Genomic DNA, 19,193 nt, shown 5'->3' with positions numbered 1-19,193 from the left:
TATATATTAAATTTATTAATTTAGTAAGAAAGAAGCATCAGCTTCTTATTATTTTTTATTATTATTTTGCCCAAAAGAAGGTATTTTACATCAGGAGCACAATTATGATAATACCTTAAAATACTGCTTAGAATATTTTATATATACATAATTTGCCATATTTAGGACTGAAAAGATTATTTATCAGGAATGACATAAATTGTGATTTGAAGCTATGGTATTATTGATTAATATTATTTTGCCCTGCACAAATGACCTATGGTTTCATCTTTTACATTTTGATGAAATATAACATGATGAATTCAGCACAATTAAAGACCAAGACCATATATTATATAAAATGTATTTTTTGTGTGTGTTTTAGTAAAATACATGTTCAGTTGTCAAGATGCATCACAGTTAGAGTCTGGGTGATATCAGAATGCAGTCGGATCATCTCCAGGGCTGATACAGACCCTTGCTTTGTGACCTTCAATAAGACACATACACACACACACATTCCGATTCTGTGTTTGTGTGCTCTGATAGGGAAGAGGAAACATTTACTTAATTCAGAGATACACAGCAGTATGTCAGAGCTCTTCTCATATAAACCGCCGGCCACAAAGTGCATTATGTCTAAAATCTGTGATCCATTTAAGAAGGTTTTGTGTGTTTGTGCTGCATTTTTTTTATTTATTTTTTTTATATAATGGCAGAGTGCCATATACACACACACACGCACACACACCTGGAGCGCACTGACTGTACAACATGACTGGAGTGGGAGTTTTGTCTCATTAGTGTCTAAACCCCCTAAAGACAAAAATAAAAGACCTTTACATGTCTTTTTTTGGTCTGACCCCATGAAACAGAAAGGGCCTATGCAGTTCTTATATTCTTCTGTTTTGTAATATTTGCTAATGCAGTACAATATATTTGGCCATGCACCATACTAGTACCGTGGTTCTTTGTCATGCAATGGTACATAACTTGTAATATATATTCACCAGGGCTAAATTTTTGATTTAAAATACAGTAAAAACAATAATATTGTATAATATTATTACAATTTAATGTTTTCTATTTAAATATATAAAAATAGTCATGCTGCTTTATTTTTAATGTATCTTTGCTGAATAAACTCTACTATATATATATATACTACCCCCAGACTCAAGTAGTTTTGTATAAAACAGTAAGTAGCTTTGAATAAGAGTGTGTGACTACTTACATCTCACTGATTACAGTCATTGTCAAAGCAATGAGGAAGTTTGCATGATACATGGATATGAAACAGCCATTTTTGTGACTGAATTATTGTGAAGGGATGTTCCCAGCTTCTCATAAACGGTCATGTGTTTGAGAGTAGCTGTATTTCATCAAATGTGAGAAACAAGCAAATTTCTAGTAATTCATATGTCCTGACTGAAAGCGATGTTACAGCCGATACAATTCAGGACATGTTTTGGTGTTTAAGTTGTTGCTTTCAACTCATTTCAAAATGTCAGAAACATGAAACATGGAAAGTGCAACTAAATGCCTCTTGAAATTGGACTTCCACCCTGTAAGCTCATACATAAATGCACAATTATGACGGGATGCATGATAAAAGTAATACCCATTGAGATGTACGTATCTGAAACATGTCAGATCAGGATCAGTGAACACAAAACCTGCCTAATTTATACAAGGCTAATCAACTAGTTGCTCTTACAACGTATTAAGTGGTTATAGTGAAAATATGCTGTCTTAAATGATGATGCAAGACCGTGAACGTTCCCTTTAAACATTTGTTTATGTGTACTTGAACTTCTTTGCACCTTTATGAATTAATGTCTGCACTTTACACCTTCAGCTTCAGTTTGCCAACGAGCAGAGTGATGCCAGCTGGACCTCAGGCAGTGCCAAAGATCTGGTTTTCCTCGTGCAGGTGTCCTGCCAGGTGAGTGGGCACACATGCCCCAGTCAGTGCTAATAATAAACACCCACTCCTGCCACAAATAAAAACACATCTGACTGTATCAAACCTGAAAGAATTCAGTGCACTACACATCGTTTTGCATCTTCCACTCTTCTGTTGGCATCTAATTTTTTGACTTCCCCCTCCTCTCTCTGCCCCTCTTTCCCCAACTCTCTCTTTCGTTGAAATCTAGGGTAAGACGTGGATGGTGCGGCGTTCATACGAAGAGTTCCGGACACTGGACGCCCACCTGCATCAGTGTATTTACGACCGCCGTTACTCACAGCTCTTGGCCCTTCCTGCTCTGTGCGAGATCGGAGACCGGGTGGAGGTGAGCACGACTAGGCTGGCTACTAATGCTGCTTTCCACATTTAGCTTCAACGTAGCTCATGTTGTACCACTAACAGAGTTAGCTGCTCTGTATTGAGGTCGTCGGCCAGTTATGTAGGTCGGTGACCGGACACTTAGGAACTGTGCTGGGAAGGAAACCACTTAATCTTTCACATGTCACTTTTATTTGTTTTTTGATTTATCATGATTTGATTATTTTAAATCTGCTAGTTTGATTAGATACAAAAGTTTGGGCTCAGTGAGATTTTATAATGTTTTTGAAAGAAGTCTCTTATGTTGAGCAAGACTGTGTGAATTTACAGTAATACAAAATATAGTACAATATAGGATTGAAAAATATTATTAAAATTTAAAATAACTGTTTTCTAGTTTAATATATGTTCAAATGTAATTTATTCCTGTGATGCAAAGCTGAATTTTCAGCATCATTACTCCAGTCTTCAGTGTCACACGATCCTTCAGAAATCATTCTCATATGCTGATTTGCTGCTCAAGAAACATTTTTTGAATGTTAAAAACAGCGCTGCTTAATATTTTTTTGGAATTTTTTTTCGCAGTATTCTTTTTCTTTGATGAATACAAAGTTCAAAAGAACAGCATTAGCAAATATAAATATCTTGAAACATAAATGTCTTTACTAACAATTTTAATACATTTATTGCATCCTTGTGGACCTGTATCTTAGTGAAATCTTACAGAAAAAATTTTCATATGAGTTAAGTCAGCTTAACTCATATCGACCCCTAAACATTGCTTTAAATCAGTCTTTAGTGATACATTTGACTGCTCCATGAATTTGCCATTTGAACATGCATGTTGTTCACGCAGATCTTCACGCCACTGTTGTCGGAGTATCTGAACCGTCTCTCCATGATCGTGGACAATAAGATGAACTGTGGGCCAGTTCTCTCCTGGATGGAGGTGAGAGACAAGCAGAGGAAAGAGATGCAAGAATGCAAACATACACTAGTATAGATAGTTCACCTTCATGACTTTCCAAACCTGTATGCGTTTCTTTCTTCCGTGGAATACAAAAGATGTTTTGAAGAGCGTTTGAAACCAAACAACATCGGAGCCCACTGACTTCCATTGCATGGACAAAAAAAAAAAAATAATTTCTCAAAATATATTCTTTTTGGAAAGACATGGGCATGAAGTACCCATTCATCACAGGAGATTTTGTCATTTTTCCAAACACTACTTTTTGTTAATAAAATGGCAGAATCTGTTTGTCTAAGACATGTTTCAATGAATCATGCTCTGAGATTTTGGCCACCTGAAGTCATGTGATAATACAGGTAATGGATTTTCATACTCTCCACAGATTGACAACCATGGCAACAGGTTCCAGCTAAAAGAAGAAGCATCTTTAAACGTCCCTGCCATCGCTGCTGCTCGCGTCATCAAGCGTTACACTGCTCAGGCTAATGATGAGATCTCCATTGAGGTACTCAGACCACTTAATTTTTTCAATGTTTTGATATATCTCCTTTCAAAACAGGGCTTTGAGATGGGACATATGAAAGCTTTTAGCTTTTCAAAGCCGAAGCCAACTAGCTGCTTGCTCCATTCAGTGTTGTACATCAAACTATAACATAAACTCCAAACTCTTCCTAAAAGACCTTGTCCCCAGTTTGAGTTCTCTCTTTCTCTTGTTCTGTCCTTATTCTGCACATGCATGCACAGCCTACCTGGTCCTGGGACACTTTCGTTCTCTCTGCTCTTCCTCCTCCGTCATGTCTATTCCTGTCCCCCTCCCTATACGCTACTCCATATACAGCATCTCTTTCTGGGCCAGAGAATGGGGTGACCCGAACATAGAACACATTGAGGCCCCTTTTCTCTCTGTGTTACTTTTAGTCTGTCTTTTTCTCTCTGTCTGTCACAATTCAATAATTTTGCATGTCTATGACATTATTTTTTAAACGGATCAATCTAGCTGTTACCACATAGCAAGACTATAAAAATCTCCCAGGAACCCTTTGTAACCACCTAGAAATGCCTTATGACTTTGCCTAGCACCTTAGCAACCACATAGTAATGCTGTATTTATCTGTCTGTTGAATCTTCAAGTTGAATGTTCTAGCAACCCTTTATAACAACCTAGTAAAGCCTTAGCTACCACCCAGAACAATTTAGCAGCAACCAAGAAATCTATCTAGCTATAACCATGAAACAATGCCATAAAACCCTCTCTGAAACCCTTTGCATCCATCTAGCAAAGCCTTAGCAACCAATTAGAAAAACCTGGCAGCTACCTAGCAAAGACTTAGCAACCATTTCAAGCATTGTTTTGGCCTTTTTTTCCAGGCCGCGGAAGCATAGAGTTAGTTTGTATTTCGTCACGCACTTCATTCCACGATGCATTACTTTTACTGTTCTTATTTATTTTATTAAATAATTGATCAACAAAACGACGATTAAAATTAAGATACAAATTATACAAAATGAAATTCATTCAAAGAAAGCACTTTCCACAAAACAAAACGTATGAAGTGGTCAAAAATTGGGTCTGACAGTTTTCTTTCAAAACAAATAATATTTAAACATAAATATAAAACAAAAAATAATTTTCTTAAATGACTACACGCATCTTAGCAGAGATAAATAAAGTCTATAGAATGCCATAGCGACCTTTCTTAAACCTTTTGCAACCCCATAGAAAAGCCTTAGCAACCACCTAGAAACACCCTAGCAACCAATCCAAGCACCCTAGCAACACTTTAGCAATGCTGTATTAATCTATCTGTTTGTCTGTTGAATTTTTAACATGTAGGCAAGGCTTTTTCAAACCAAAATCAACATTTATCTCAAAACTTTCCCTATTTAGTTTCTCTCTTGTTGTTTTTCTCTTTTCTCTCATCTCAGGCTTGATTCTCGTTCTGTTCTCCACTGAGAGATAGGAACTGATATTTTTTTATTTTTTTTTATTTCTCTTCCTCTTTTTTATACATTTTGGGTCAAAGTGTATTTCGGCACGCAACAGTGCTTTTGAATAGAGATGTTAATCTGATTGTGACTGGATGTTTTTGAGAATATATGAGGTGTTTTTTCTGCAGTGCACATGATTGCAGCTGTTGATGTGCTTGTGGTTGAAAAATATGGACTCAGTCTTCATCCTTTTCTATGTTAATATACTTTTTTGAAGAGTTTTTTGGTGGTTTCAATGCACAAGTAATATGCATGTGTATCTTACTAGATGTGTGTGTGTGTGTGTCTGTTTGTGGGTTAATTGCTTGTATGTGTCTTTGTTCCTCTTTCTAAAGGTTGGTGATATTTTGTCAGTCATTGACATGCCACCCAAAGAGGACACCACGTGGTGGAGAGGAAAGCATGGATTCCAGGTACCAATCTAAACCTTAGGACCGGATTTGGGCCATCTTCAGTAATCACTGTAATCTTTGAGCCCAGCTTTCCCCTCTCTTTTCTTCAGGTTGGCTTCTTTCCCAGTGAATGTGTGGAATTAATCAATGAGAAGAGACCACAGTTGGTCAACGCTCCTGTCAGTAAGCAAGGTATCATGCACAGTCTTCTTCAGTATCAAAAACTCAGGAGTGGCCTGGAAGTAAAAATGCCATTTAAAATCTATAGTTGCAAAATTGATGGAGAAATGTACTTCTAGAACCAGTATTGCTAAGAAAGTTTTGTCATTTCTGAACTCTTCTTGCTAGTTTATCAACGCTTCAGTACACATAATTTTGGTTGTTCATCTTTATTGGCTTTTTCAGAAGTGGATGCTGGTGTCAAACCTGGTGTTACCAACACGACTGGGCCTTCCTCTCCAACATCAGGTATAATTATAATTATTATTATTATTATTTTTTTGGGGGGGGGTCAGTAGTTACAATTAGGGCTGGGTGTAGTATTAAAGTCATGGTGAAACCACAGTTGCGGCAGATCTTTTATTTTGTATTGTGACATACAGCTGAGTGTAGCAGTATATTGAAAAAAGACAAAAAAAATGTTGTTGATTAGATGTTGAGATGTGAGCATTGTACTCAAATGTGGAACCAAAAGTACACAAACTTTCAAGAGCAGGTTTAAGCAGATTAACTGATTGGAGAAGTCCAGCATACATCATGGCATTTTAATTAAACATTACAATTTCAAAGCATATAAGATCTAAAAAATGCATTTAGGAAATATATTTTCATATCATGCTGACTTTAAATGGCAATATATACTGCACTGTAGCTGCATTACCACCTTGGATGTGCAATATGTTTCTGTAATTCACAGTCTGGAGTCAGTTATTCCACCTATATACAATAGTTAACGCATCACGAGACATTTGTTTTATTTCAAGATGTTTTTAAATGTCTGTGACTGTCAGCTGTATTAAACAGTATCATCTCTACTAATAGCATAGCTGCAAGTTTATCAGCTTCAAAAATAATAACGTTACATTCGCTACTGAGAAACCTCTTAAATAACAAGACTTTTTTAATAAGTCACACGTTTTGTGTCAAGTGAGAGTCTGTAAGTGTGTGTATAAAAGAAAGAGAGAGCAGAGATAGAGCATGCATTCCATAGATAATAAAGGAAATGGTTTGTCATATTTATTTCAACCCCTATGTGGTTTTTGTTTCTTTTACTGTAGTAGGCTGCAAGTGGCTTTGAAATAACTAAAATAATTTGGCAGTGTATACTGTATCCAAATTGAACGGTTCTGTGGTCCAAAAACTACTTTAGCTGTGCATTTACTGATAAATATTGTCAACCAGTCAGAATCAAGCATGGTTAAAATAGTAATATTGTGAAATATTACCATTTATGAATAACTGTTTTTTTTTCTTCTAATTATTAGTTAGTAGTTAGTTTTAAAATGTAATTTATTCCTTTTTCACCACCATTACTCATGTCTATAGCATCACATGATCCTTCAGAAATCATTCTAATATGCTGATTTGCTAATAAAGAAACATTTCTTAAAAATGATTACTGACCCCAAACTGTTTGCACCAACCATTGAAAATCCTCCGTCGGTCAGCCACGAATCATGAATAGCTGATATATCGCCCAGCCCTAGTTGTTTTTTCTCAGAAATGCATGCTTTGGTGACTTGATGTTCTAGAGCAGATGATATTGGCATGACTGCTGTTTTCAAGGTTATTTGTATGGCGTTGAAAGGCACTGCAGTCAAAACAAATTTGTATTTAAGATTCCAGGTTGTTATTTAGTCTGCTACATAACAGCAGCAACTTCTAATGAAATTATTTAATGATAAATTAATTAAATGCATTTGATGTTTCTGTCGATTGTGTTCCTTTCTTTCTCTCTCAGTTCTTCATCCTTGGTTCCTAAGCCTGGCTGGTAACAACTTCAGTGGATACTTACATTAAACTAACATTTCTGTATCCGCCTTTTTCTAACGCCTTCTATCCTTTGAGGCAAGCAGGGTTTGTAACATGGATTGTGGTTGTTTATATAGCAGGCAGAGAGAGTGTGGGAGGTTCGGTGCATGGGTGTTGGATGGTGAAGACACAGCAAAAATGTTGTATAATTCATTCAAGTGTTCATGTGGCCATCATTTTGTAGCATCTGCTGAAGAATTACAGGCCACTTGTTGTATAAATGAGGATTTGTTAGTAGGCTGTGAGGATTGATTTTGATCGTGCCTGATCTATGTGATATCGAACCTTTTTAACACTATGTCCTAACCAGGCCCGTTGCAACGAGATTCCAGCAACAAACAGTGGAAAGGACTGTCAAAATGAGTTTCACTTATCATTAAACAGAAACTTAAAGAGATGGCTTAGTCATATCTGGTTAAGCCATGGCGATGCTAAATTTTGAAAGTGCTGCTTTTTAGACGGAATTAATGATGACTTGCATATCCGACATGTTGATGTCTGCTGAACGGTTGCGAAAGGCCCTCATTTAACCTGTTTAACTGTTAACCTACATTTATTTCATTCATTCAGGTCATTGACCCTGAGGCTTGTGAAGTATCTATAGCAGTGGTTCTCAACCATGTGGTCAGGACTCACTAGGGGGCCTCACGATGGATTAAAAAAAGACAAAACATAAGCAAAATCATATTTCTTATCTTAAGAATTTCCTTAACAATTACCTTTTGATTTAAGAAAGAGGGTTGTTCAACCTGGATATAAGAGGGCCTTTTGAAAGTGTGATTTCAAGACCTGGAAAAGTCATTGAAATTAATAAAGTCTTAAGTCATAAAATTACTATTATTATTTTTTATGAATTCTGTACATTTTGTCAAGCTCTAAAATATTTTATCAACTGTAAATTGCTATTTGTGAGTAAAAAAAATTGTTGTAAAAACCTTGTAAGCACAAACTAGAATTCATTTGCAACAAAAAGTGTAAACCCTTAAGAACATTCAATTACTGAAATGATGGAATGTAATTATTTTAGTTATTTATAATTATTTTAATATATAACTCCTAGTTTCTCTAAAAAAAAAATGAGCAGCTTTGAAAAATGATTTAAAAAATGTTGAGAACCATTGATGGATAGCTATATCGCCTATTCGGAGTAATATGATTTTTTGACTTAGGGCTGATTTATATGGAACACAACCTGCAGGAGTAGTACACTTCATAGATTAGAGTTTACAGGTTGGCTTTTTTAGGTGCATTAATTTGTGTGGTTTTTGTCACTCAAGGGGTCAAGAGTGCTCATGTGAAGGCTTCATTTGTATGTTCAATTCATCTGTTAGTGAAGTTTGTAGGTAACTTTTTAATGAGATTGTGAATAATGGCGAGTGTATAAGGCCTGTCAGCCACCATATGAAATTTGTAGATGTAGCATTTTTTAGCCTTATATACCTCAGGAGTTGTTACTAAGCGGTTTAGAGATTTACAATCCCATTTATTTACATAATAAGTGTCATTCAAAAAGTCATTCATAACTAAATGTAAGGGTTTTAAGTATATTGTATATGTTTTATATTAATTTAAATGTAATAATATTTATTTTGCATAAATTCACTTGGAAATTTGTTTTTTTTTATTGTTTTTTTTATTATATACTTAAAACCCCTTTTGTGTACTTCTCGTGTTGTCTGTGTTTGCAGGTATCCTAAATGAACACACATATTATCAAGTGAAACATATTTAAAAGATGCTCCCTGCTGAGTGTGTAGCTAGCAGTATACAATATGAAGTGTGTGAAAGTGTGCAGTCCACGTTTTCATTTGCCTGATTAGCTCTCTGTCACCCCCTTTTGGTAGTGTCCAAAAAACACGGCAAGCTGATGGGCTTCCTGCGCACCTTCATGAAGTCCAGACCCACCAAACAAAAACTAAAACAGAGGGGAATCCTGAAAGAACGAGTGTTCGGCTGCGACCTTGGCGAACATCTCCTCAACTCCGGCCAAGACGGTACAGAAACAGAGTATTTTCTTAATGTGCTTTGAGAAAGGAACATTGCAGAAAGTATAATTTTGTGTGATCAAAATTTCAGTGCCGCAGGTCCTAACGAGCTGCTCAGAGTTCATAGAGAAGTATGGAGTGGTGGATGGCATCTACAGACACTCTGGTGTGTCCTCCAACATACAGAAACTCAGGTGTGTCCAATCATGTCCCAGATCCTGCCCTGATTTCCTTTTCAGGATTTTGAACAACATAATTTGTTCTAGAAGTTTATATAGAGGTTATCTCTGATCACTCCTTTATTCTGTGCGCACTTTAAATGTTAATTTATATGCATGATCGTGACATTTGTTTTCCTCTTGCATATCATCCTGATCAGGCATGAGTTTGACAGTGAAAATGTTCCAGACCTGACGAAAGATGTGTACATGCAGGATATTCACTGCGTCGGCTCGCTGTGTAAACTCTACTTCAGAGAGCTGCCCAATCCTCTGCTCACGTACCAACTCTATGACAAGTTTGCTGTAAGTCACTCCGGCTCTATTAAATTATGTTCAAACCTTCTGCAAAATTAGGGTTTCAAAACTATTTTTAACCGTGGCAATATTACAATATGACTTTTTTAAAATGTAAAATTTGTTTTCACAAAAATATTAAGCTGCACATTTTCAACATTGATAATAACAAATCATCATATTAGAATGATTTCTGAAGGATCATGTGACACTGAAGACTGGAGTAATGATGCTGAAAATCAGCTTTGCATCACAGGAATAAATTATATTTAAAAAAAATCTTAAAATAGAAAAGAGTTCATAAAAAAAAAATACACAGTAATACTGTTTTAACTGTATTTTTGATCAAATAAATCAGAGACTTCCTCTGTATAACTGGGCACCTTCAAGTAATGTTTAAGTTCCTAAGCGAGCTGTGTCTTCCTGTCTGTCCAGGAATGTATGGGAGAGATGACGGAGGAGGAGAGAATGATGAAAGTACATGATGTTATCCAGCAACTTCCTCCTCCTCACTACCGGTAACCCCAATACTCACTACACATGGATCACAAGCAGTGTCACCTGTTATTGACATTGAAAGAGCTGTGTTTTCTGACAGTAAGTGATGTCTTTGTGTTTATTTCAGCACTTTGGAGTACCTCATCAAACACCTGGCCCGTTTGGCCACCTGCAGTGGAGAGACGAACATGCACATTAAGAACCTGGCCATAGTCTGGGCCCCCAACCTGCTCAGGTAACCCCTAACATGGAATTTTATCTACATAATATCTGTTTCGGTCAAAATTAATAATATTAGTGTATATTATAGTATTAGTATTATTATTCTTTTTTTTTTTTTTTTTTTTTTTCAAACTATAATCATCAGTCTGATTATGGTTGATATTGGAAGCAGTTAAAGGGGTCACACAAAGATGAAAATTCTGTCATCATTTATTCACCCTCATGTTGTTCCAAAAGAAGGTATTTTGAAGAATGTTGGTAGCCAACCAACAAACTATGGAAGTCAGTGGCTACTGTCACCTTGTTTGGTTACCAATATTCTTTAAAATATTATTTTGTGCTCAACGGAAGAAAGAAACTCACACAGGTTTGGAACAACTTGAGCGTGAGTAAATGGTGACAGAATTTAAATTTTTATGCCTTTAAGGTCAGTTTATTACATGGCTTTCCTAGATACTTGATTCTTATTGGTCACGCACAAAATTCTGCAGTCAGATATTTTTGTTTAATGTACTGTAATACTAAAAAACGGTGCTAGTTTCATATCTGACAGAGTCAAAAAGGGGTCTCTTTTCAGCTCAAATCAATATTTTGTTTATTTATTTACTAATTTATTGGTAAGTAGCCATAATGTAAGTGAGAACTAAATTATAATTTCAGCTATTTTTCTGTGCCAGATTTAAAAATATTTTGTTATATATATTTTCTGCTGTGCATTTATACATCTGTAGCCCTAATATTTTGATGCCTAATTTCACCCCTCCCCCCCAAAAAAGTGACGTGACATATAGCCAAGTATGGTGACCCATACTCAGAATTCATGGTCTGCATTTAACCCATCCAAAGTGCACACACACACACCGTGAACACACACCCGGAGCAGTGGGCAGCCATTTATGCTGAGGAGCCCGGGGAGCAGTTGAGGGTAGTCGTGGTATTGCCGGCACGAGACTCAAACCCACAACCTTAGGGTTAGGAGTCAAACTCTGCATGATCATTGAATATCAAGATTTTAAAATATTTATAATATTTTTAGCTAAAATATCAGTATTTGTTACTGCTGAAAACACTCGTATGAGATTAGTATTCTGTCACTTTTGACGTTCTCACCTCAGCTGAAGTGTTTTCGTTGTGGTTTTTACGAGTACAAGCTCAGGCTTCAAATTAAAACTCTTCTGTCTGAAGCTGAATCTGCTGTTGTTTTGTGTCAGGTCCAAAGAAATTGAAGTAGCAGGCTTAAATGGCGCTGATCCATTTAAAGAAGTGCGCATCCAGTCCGTGGTAGTGGAGTTTCTGCTCAGCAATGTGGAAGTTCTGTTCAGTGACTCCTTCACTTCCGTTGGCCGTTTCAGTGCAGGTATGTTGATAGATGTTCACACTCATCAGTAAACCACTCATTCCATCTGGTGTCTTAAAACAGCACTTTCATTAAACAGTCAGTGATGTTGGTTTTGTTCCAAAATCTAATAAATAAGCAGCATCTTAAGGCATCATTGGCAAAAAGATAGGCATTTTAATTATGCTGCCTTCAAAGATACTTTCTTTTGGCAACAATATTGTATCCTTCAGGAAGAAGCCAATCCTGTAATGTGCCAATCTTAGTGACAAACTTTAGTTAGGATGCTGCTTATGCAGACAATGCACTATGTTTAGTTGTCTGGTAAACTGATATAGTAGCAATTGCACCATATGTAATGCTTCTTCTGGCTTGTTTTCATTATGGAATTGCCACAGATTAAGAGAATGTGTTTAATAACTTCCTCTACCAGCCCTTGGTTTAAAGTGGTATCTGATGCAGCCTCCAGGCCTTAATTTCTCCACTGTTTTCTTCCCTTCTGAGATGCAGCTATTCTTGTTTTTATATTTAACAGTGATATGTGACTCCTACAACAAGGCCTGTGACCTCCAGTCTTTTCTTTTTCATTCCTTATGACACAATATGAAATATCTATAATAATCAACATAAGTTAAATATATTTTTGCTGGGTGATATAGTTAAATAAATTCATTACATTTATTTAATGATATTTTTCTTGATATTTACACTACTGTTCAGAAGCTTGGGGTCAGTTTTTTTTTATATAAATAATTTTAATTCGCAAGGATGCATTAAATTGATCAAAAGTGAAACTAAAGTTACAAAAGATTTCTATTTCAAATAAATTTAGTTCTTTTTTATTTTTATTTATAATAGCATCTTGAAAAACTTTTTCCACAAATATTTTAAGCAACACAATTGTTTTCAACATTGATAATTGAGAAGTTTTTCTTGAACATCAATTTATATTTTCATGAAAAAATGAATTCTTTCAAATTTTACTGTCCTCAAACTTTTGAGCAGCAGTATATGAATTTGCTCTAAAAAAAAAAAAAATTTGTCATGTTTTTATGCATAATGAACCATAATTTCAACCAAACTGCCACTGCTGACATACAAATTCATAGTTTTTAAATCAAGAATTAATATACAATAAAAAATCTAGTTAAAATGTTCAAGGTGTGTTTTCCACAGTTTTGCACAAAATTAACCAGAAAAAAATGAATAATTAATCATTTTTATTTGTATCCACCAATATGGAATATGCATAGTTGCAGTAATTATTACTTAAATATGCTTTATTAAAGTAATTTAAATTATGTAAACTGCCACATGGGGACTTCTGTGAATATATTTCACTCCAAATCTTATTTTTGGAATGATCAAAAAACTTCCAAACCCTTTTGCAATTTACTGAGGTTTAAATCAGAGACTGTTAAAAGTTTTTCATATTGCTCTCATATTTGCCAATTGCAATACAAAGGAGGTGATAAAACGTATTTCCTTTAAAATTATTGAAAATAAATTGTAAATATTTAATGTCTCTCAGCCCTATAATACGTGTGATTTTCATAAGTTAGTCTATCGTGATGAGCTTTGCTAACACAGCACTGTGGAACATGTTTACAAGGGCCTCACCCATGTGTAAGTGAGGCTTACTGAGAGCGAGCTGTGTGTTTCCATAGTGACAAGAGGGGCGGAGCACAAGATCTCACGCCAGCCTCGAACACGTCTGGTTAGTCTTCAGGAGGCGAGGGGGGAGTCCTGTTTGATTGACCCCTCCTATCTGGACCCAGAGCTACGACGCTTCTCCGTGATATGAGATCCAGACTGACCCTCTGCAGTGGACACTGAAATCACAATCTGTTCTACCAGGAAAAACCTGGTCAAGCCAGCTTAATAGGCCATAGAGACATACTGTACATACTGCTGAGTTAAAGGGATAGGTCACCCAAAAATGAAAATTACCCCATGTTTGACTCATCCTCAAGGCATCCTAGGTGTATATGACTTTCTTCTTTCAGTTGAATCCAATCAGAGTTGTATTAAAAAATATCCTGGTTCTTCCCAGCTTTATAATGGCAGTCAATGGGTGTTATTTTTCAGTAGTCTAAAACAAGTCCAATAAAGCGCGTCCAACCATCACAAATGTGTCCCACACGGGTCCAGTGGGAATCGATGCTATCCCTTTAAAAACTCCCATGTATTGTTTCTGATAAGTCAGTAAGACGTATTCACGGATGGATGGATGGATTTTTACTCAAGAGTTCGGGCTCTGTAAGTTTTTTTTTTTTTTTTTTTTTTTTTTTTTTGTGGAAGAAATTAATACTTTTATTCAGAAACGACACACGTTTTTTTGATCAAAAGTGACAGCAAGGACATATATACTCAATATTACAGATTATTTCTATTTTATATAAATGCTGTTCTTTTAAATTTTCTGTTCCTAGAAAAAATATGGTTTCAACAAAAGTATTTCTGAAAGATCTTGTGACACTGAAGACTGGAGAAATGGCTTTGCAACATATTACAGTTGCACTTTTTTTACTATATTTTTGATCCAATAAATGCAGTCTTGGTGAGCAAGAGTTCTTTCAAATATCTTACCAAGCCCAAACTTTAGAACGTTAGTGTATGCCATTTAGCTATGTAATTTTCCACAAGGATGGATTATTTTGACAGTTGTTTATGTTCAAGGACAGCTGTAAAGATATATTTTGCCTATGTAAATGACATGTTAAAACTGTACAGCACACTGGTGGATATAAGGCAATAAATTCTTTTGTTGACATTTATTAAGCAGTTTTTTTGTTTATATGAGAAAAAAAAAATCTTAATATTAGGCAAAATGTTTTTAATTGCTATTAATTGATCTTTTCCACTATATAAATTTGGTTTTCATTAAGCAGGACATTGAGGAAAATCATTTGGTAAGATGGGTGAATGGGATGGATGTTATAGTAAAAAATCTGAGCTATAGTGTATCTGTTTGTGGACTCAACTCTGAGACAATGAGAGAAGGTAAAGTGTCATTTAGTTTTTTTATCTGTTATGTCAGCTTAAGTTTTTGTATTAATCATAGGTATCTTCTACAAATTAACCCCAAATATTGCTTTGAGCAGACAGCTTTTACATGTTATGCACATCAAGCGTTACAATCTTTTTCAAAATGCTAAAACGTGACACTTTTGCAGGCTTTATATTCGATTTCTCTACTCGTCTGATGTCCCAGACTTTACAGGCTTGCCGAGGCCCAAAAAAGCTCTACGCAAGTACAAACAGGAGCTTTCCTAGATATACAAGCTCAATTACAAATCATAATGTAACAAAAATATGTAAAGAATTCTCAACATTGTTAAAAGAGGAGCTATAAGGTACATTACCTGACTTTACTTAGTATTGCACATTTTGCATGTGAAATCTTAGTAAGCACTAGCAAAGCATGTGCATTTGTGTACTTGCGTAGAGTTTGTTTTTGGCCTTAACCATGTATGATTTTGTGAACTCCCAGTCTGTTGGCCAGCCCATGTATTTTTCCGGCAAAACTTGTTGCAGTAGAACTGCACAGACTATGGAAGCTTTGGAGTAGCTGATGTCTTTTGTTGATGCTTAGGTGTCTTGCCGTTTGCAGTGTATCATGCTGAATCGTATTTGTTGTTGAACGCTGTGCTCTCTGCTGCAGTATTGCATTTCCTCGCTTTTGTCCTCTGTCTTAATGGATCTGAATCTGATTTTGTTTTTTGTTTTTTGGTTTGCCTCTTTCTGACTGCACAGCACGACAGTCTCTGACCAGACCCAAGTCGTTTGTGTCCACCAGGCTTCTGTCTCTGGAGGAGGCGCAAGCTCGCACACAAGCTCCGCTTCTCCTTCAGGGATCTCCTCACCACTCTATCAGTCAGTTTCACACTGTACTGGACCTGCCTGCTGACAAGTAGGTTTCTTTGAACAAAGTAATGACTTTTAAAGGAATGGTTAACATACAAATTAAATTATTTTGATTAATGATGTATAATATATATATTGTTTTCTTCTGGTTACACTAAACAAAAAATAAGAATGGTATATTACATTTTAGTTAATAGGTGAGCTGATACTTAGTACTAAATCATTTTACATTTTTCTTCTTGTTTCTTTTAGGAGGAAAAGAGGGATGAAGGTCCGAAAGTCGGCAGGTGGGAGCTGGAAGACGTTTTTTGCCATTGGGAAACCTACAACGGCAGGTCGACGCAAACACACCAGGATCACCTCTTTGTTCCAGCCTACTACCTCTCATGCAGGTATAAGAGATATCTTACATATTTCTTTAGATTGTAATTAATCCTAAATAGATGTTAGAGGAAAATGACCTGGTTTTTAGTGTTTTATGTTTGCTTTAGGTTGCAGGGTGGATAGTGTGACGCTCAGGTCAGCAAAGAGTGAAGAGTCCCTTTCATCTCAGCATAGTGGAACAGGTATGAATGACATTAGGTAACACCAGGGAGCAGTGTAATACGATTTAAGACCTAAAAGATCAGTACTTTAAAATTTGAAAAAATGTATGTAAAAAAGTGTAAATATATGTTTAATCATAAATCTCATTATAAAAATGTGTGTGTGTACTTTTCAAAGATTTGGTGTCAGTAAGATTTCTTTTGAAAGAATTGAATACTTTTATTTAGCAAGGATACATTAAACTGATTAAAAGTGAGAGTAAAAATGTATGTTTGACGTATGCTGTTGAACTTGAACTTTCCATTCATCAAAGAGTCCTGAAAAAAGTGTCACCTCACTTAAAATACTTACAAATGATCAAGCACTTATTAAAAATCCATTAATGATTTTAACAGATGTTATAAAATGATTAAAAGCTTGTGTTAATGCACAAAACTTTTGCTGCAATTGAGGTGTGATACGGGTAAGGTTAGGGACACGTTTGGTGGTATGGGTAGGTTTAAGGGTTGGTTAAAGGGTCAAAGGTATACCGGGGTCAATTTGATTACTATAAGGGAACAGTTCAATGTGTTTATTTTATATTGGTTTGATAAATGAACAAATATTTTCTTTTTAAAAATATTTTGTTTTCCCATTTATTTATGATTCAAGGAATAGCTGTCCTCTATAATGATATACTGAAGAGTAGTATACTAATGTGTGTTGAGGCAAAATAAAAACTTTTTTGCACCAAAATTACAATCAGTTGTCTTTAACAAGTATTAAGCTAAACTTAACCAGCCAATCTTTACACAAACCTTATTACTTTAGCTAAAAGTCCAGTGCCCATAAAGGTACTAAATGATTAGTAATCGTTTATACAACATTTACAAATGATGAATAGTTCCAACTTTAGATTGGCTACTGAAAAAACGTAAACAAATGATTAATAAATTATTAGTAAAGATGTGTGAATAGGGTAAATTCAGGTCTTTCGGGACACTTTTTGCCATTGAGATGACTGCTTATAAAGTTATTAATGCTTAATAAACATTTATAAACATTTGCAAATGATGAAAAGTTTCAACTTTAGATTGGGTACTGCAATAACATGTACAAATAATTAATAGATTATTTGTTAAGGTGTGTAAATAGAGGTCTACTGTACACAAAAACAAGGGCCAACAAAAGATCATATAAACTGAAAGTTTACTGACATTTGTAATTTTTTCAATTTACATGAAATAATCATGTTAATCATTAGGTAGTGTTTAGTAAGTTCATTAGTAAACATTAACAAGAACATTATTTCATATTTCTAGCTATGTGAATATATATACACACATATATACTAATGATCTGTTAAGGATTATATAATGAATGTGTTTTAAATGAAAGTTATTATAAAGTGTTACCAAATTGGATATAGAAATTATTGAAGGTATTAAAAAGTAAGAGTGATGTGTGATGCTTTGTTTTCTTCTCAGGTCAGGGAAGGATGCAGCGCTTACGAAGACCTCGCTCCAGCAGTGATGGTTTCTCTCTGGCTGCCTCTGTTGATCCGCAGCTCCTTCCCCAGCGTTCCCCATCTAGAATTCATCCAAGCCGCTCTTACGATAGCCTGCTGCCTGAGGAAACCCGTGATGCTGATGAGGAAAATGAAGATGAAGATGAGGAGGGTGTGTACATGTTGCCTGATTTTTCCCATGAACCATCTGCCTCATGGATGGGAGAAGATGTCATAGACTTTAGCCCCACCTTCCTGGAAGATGGGCCAATAGGATTAGTGAGCACGGCTGTCAATCCTAGCGGCAAGGAATCCCCTCCTGCGTCCGCTCCCCCTCCCTACCGGTGTCTGAGCCATCAAGCCCACACCCGGTCTGGTAGCCAGCGCTCAATCACAGAAGATCCAGATTCAGTTCTCAATCAATCTGAGGCTGCAGCCCGCCGGAGTTTGATCCTGGCTGCAGCAGCTCCGCCTCAGCAAGTGTTCTGTCAACACAGGCCATCTGCAGTCACTAATGCTTCCGCTAGCACAGCCCAGCAGGGCGAATCAAACCTAAGCCCATCCCACAGCCAGGCGCCAGCTCCAGCGAACTCTGCACCCCCATCTCAGCCCCCTCAAGAGAGGCGTTCCTTTACACGTAAAGTGGTTCATGCACTTTCACCTAAAGTGCCAAAATCCCCCCCTCTGGACATCTCTGATCCGATCGCCATCAGTGTACCTGCCAAGGTGAGCATAACATATTTGGTGATTTTTGTTGGGGTACAGACATAATGTAGTGGTATTATTTGGAGTAAAACCTTTAAAGTGAAATCTATCCCAGTTTAATGTGCAGAGAACTACATGTAAACCATTTTAACTCTTTTGGTTCTGGAAATGATTGGTGGACGAGCTGGTGAATTGCAACCTGGACTTCCAAGCAGTGGACCACCTCAGCCACCCCAAATGATATCTATGCTCCTGAGGTCATGTGATTTTCAACTCACGGAGAGCTGCCAGCAAGAGATCAGCAATAAATTGGGCCCCATTGCCAAAATCAAGGGTCCTAGTGAGTACACACTCTGATTATGGCCTAATGCAGTGGTTGTCAAGT

General features: G+C 36.2%; 1 protein-coding gene across 1 annotated transcript in view; it reads left to right on the top strand.

Moving 5' to 3' along the window:
* LOC109087749 (rho GTPase-activating protein 33-like) overlaps positions 1-19,193 on the top strand; it is a 50,341-nt gene that overhangs the window by 26,534 nt on the left and 4,614 nt on the right. Inside the window, exons 6-23 of the mRNA XM_042773113.1 lie at positions 1,838-1,924; positions 2,136-2,273; positions 3,123-3,215; positions 3,619-3,741; positions 5,561-5,638; positions 5,728-5,809; positions 6,023-6,085; positions 9,493-9,642; positions 9,725-9,827; positions 10,013-10,157; positions 10,584-10,666; positions 10,774-10,881; positions 12,080-12,225; positions 15,961-16,117; positions 16,324-16,463; positions 16,563-16,637; positions 18,084-18,829; positions 18,968-19,148. Of these exons, the coding sequence (XP_042629047.1) occupies positions 1,838-1,924; positions 2,136-2,273; positions 3,123-3,215; positions 3,619-3,741; positions 5,561-5,638; positions 5,728-5,809; positions 6,023-6,085; positions 9,493-9,642; positions 9,725-9,827; positions 10,013-10,157; positions 10,584-10,666; positions 10,774-10,881; positions 12,080-12,225; positions 15,961-16,117; positions 16,324-16,463; positions 16,563-16,637; positions 18,084-18,829; positions 18,968-19,148 (2,698 nt within the window). The remainder of the gene's footprint in view (positions 1-1,837; positions 1,925-2,135; positions 2,274-3,122; positions 3,216-3,618; positions 3,742-5,560; positions 5,639-5,727; positions 5,810-6,022; positions 6,086-9,492; positions 9,643-9,724; positions 9,828-10,012; positions 10,158-10,583; positions 10,667-10,773; positions 10,882-12,079; positions 12,226-15,960; positions 16,118-16,323; positions 16,464-16,562; positions 16,638-18,083; positions 18,830-18,967; positions 19,149-19,193) is intronic.

The sequence above is a fragment of the Cyprinus carpio genome, chromosome A16 (assembly GCF_018340385.1).
Source record: "Cyprinus carpio isolate SPL01 chromosome A16, ASM1834038v1, whole genome shotgun sequence".
Classification (NCBI taxonomy): Eukaryota; Metazoa; Chordata; class Actinopteri; order Cypriniformes; family Cyprinidae; genus Cyprinus; species Cyprinus carpio.
Note: the sequence above shows the minus strand (reverse complement) of the source record. Positions and strands in the feature narration are given on the sequence as shown.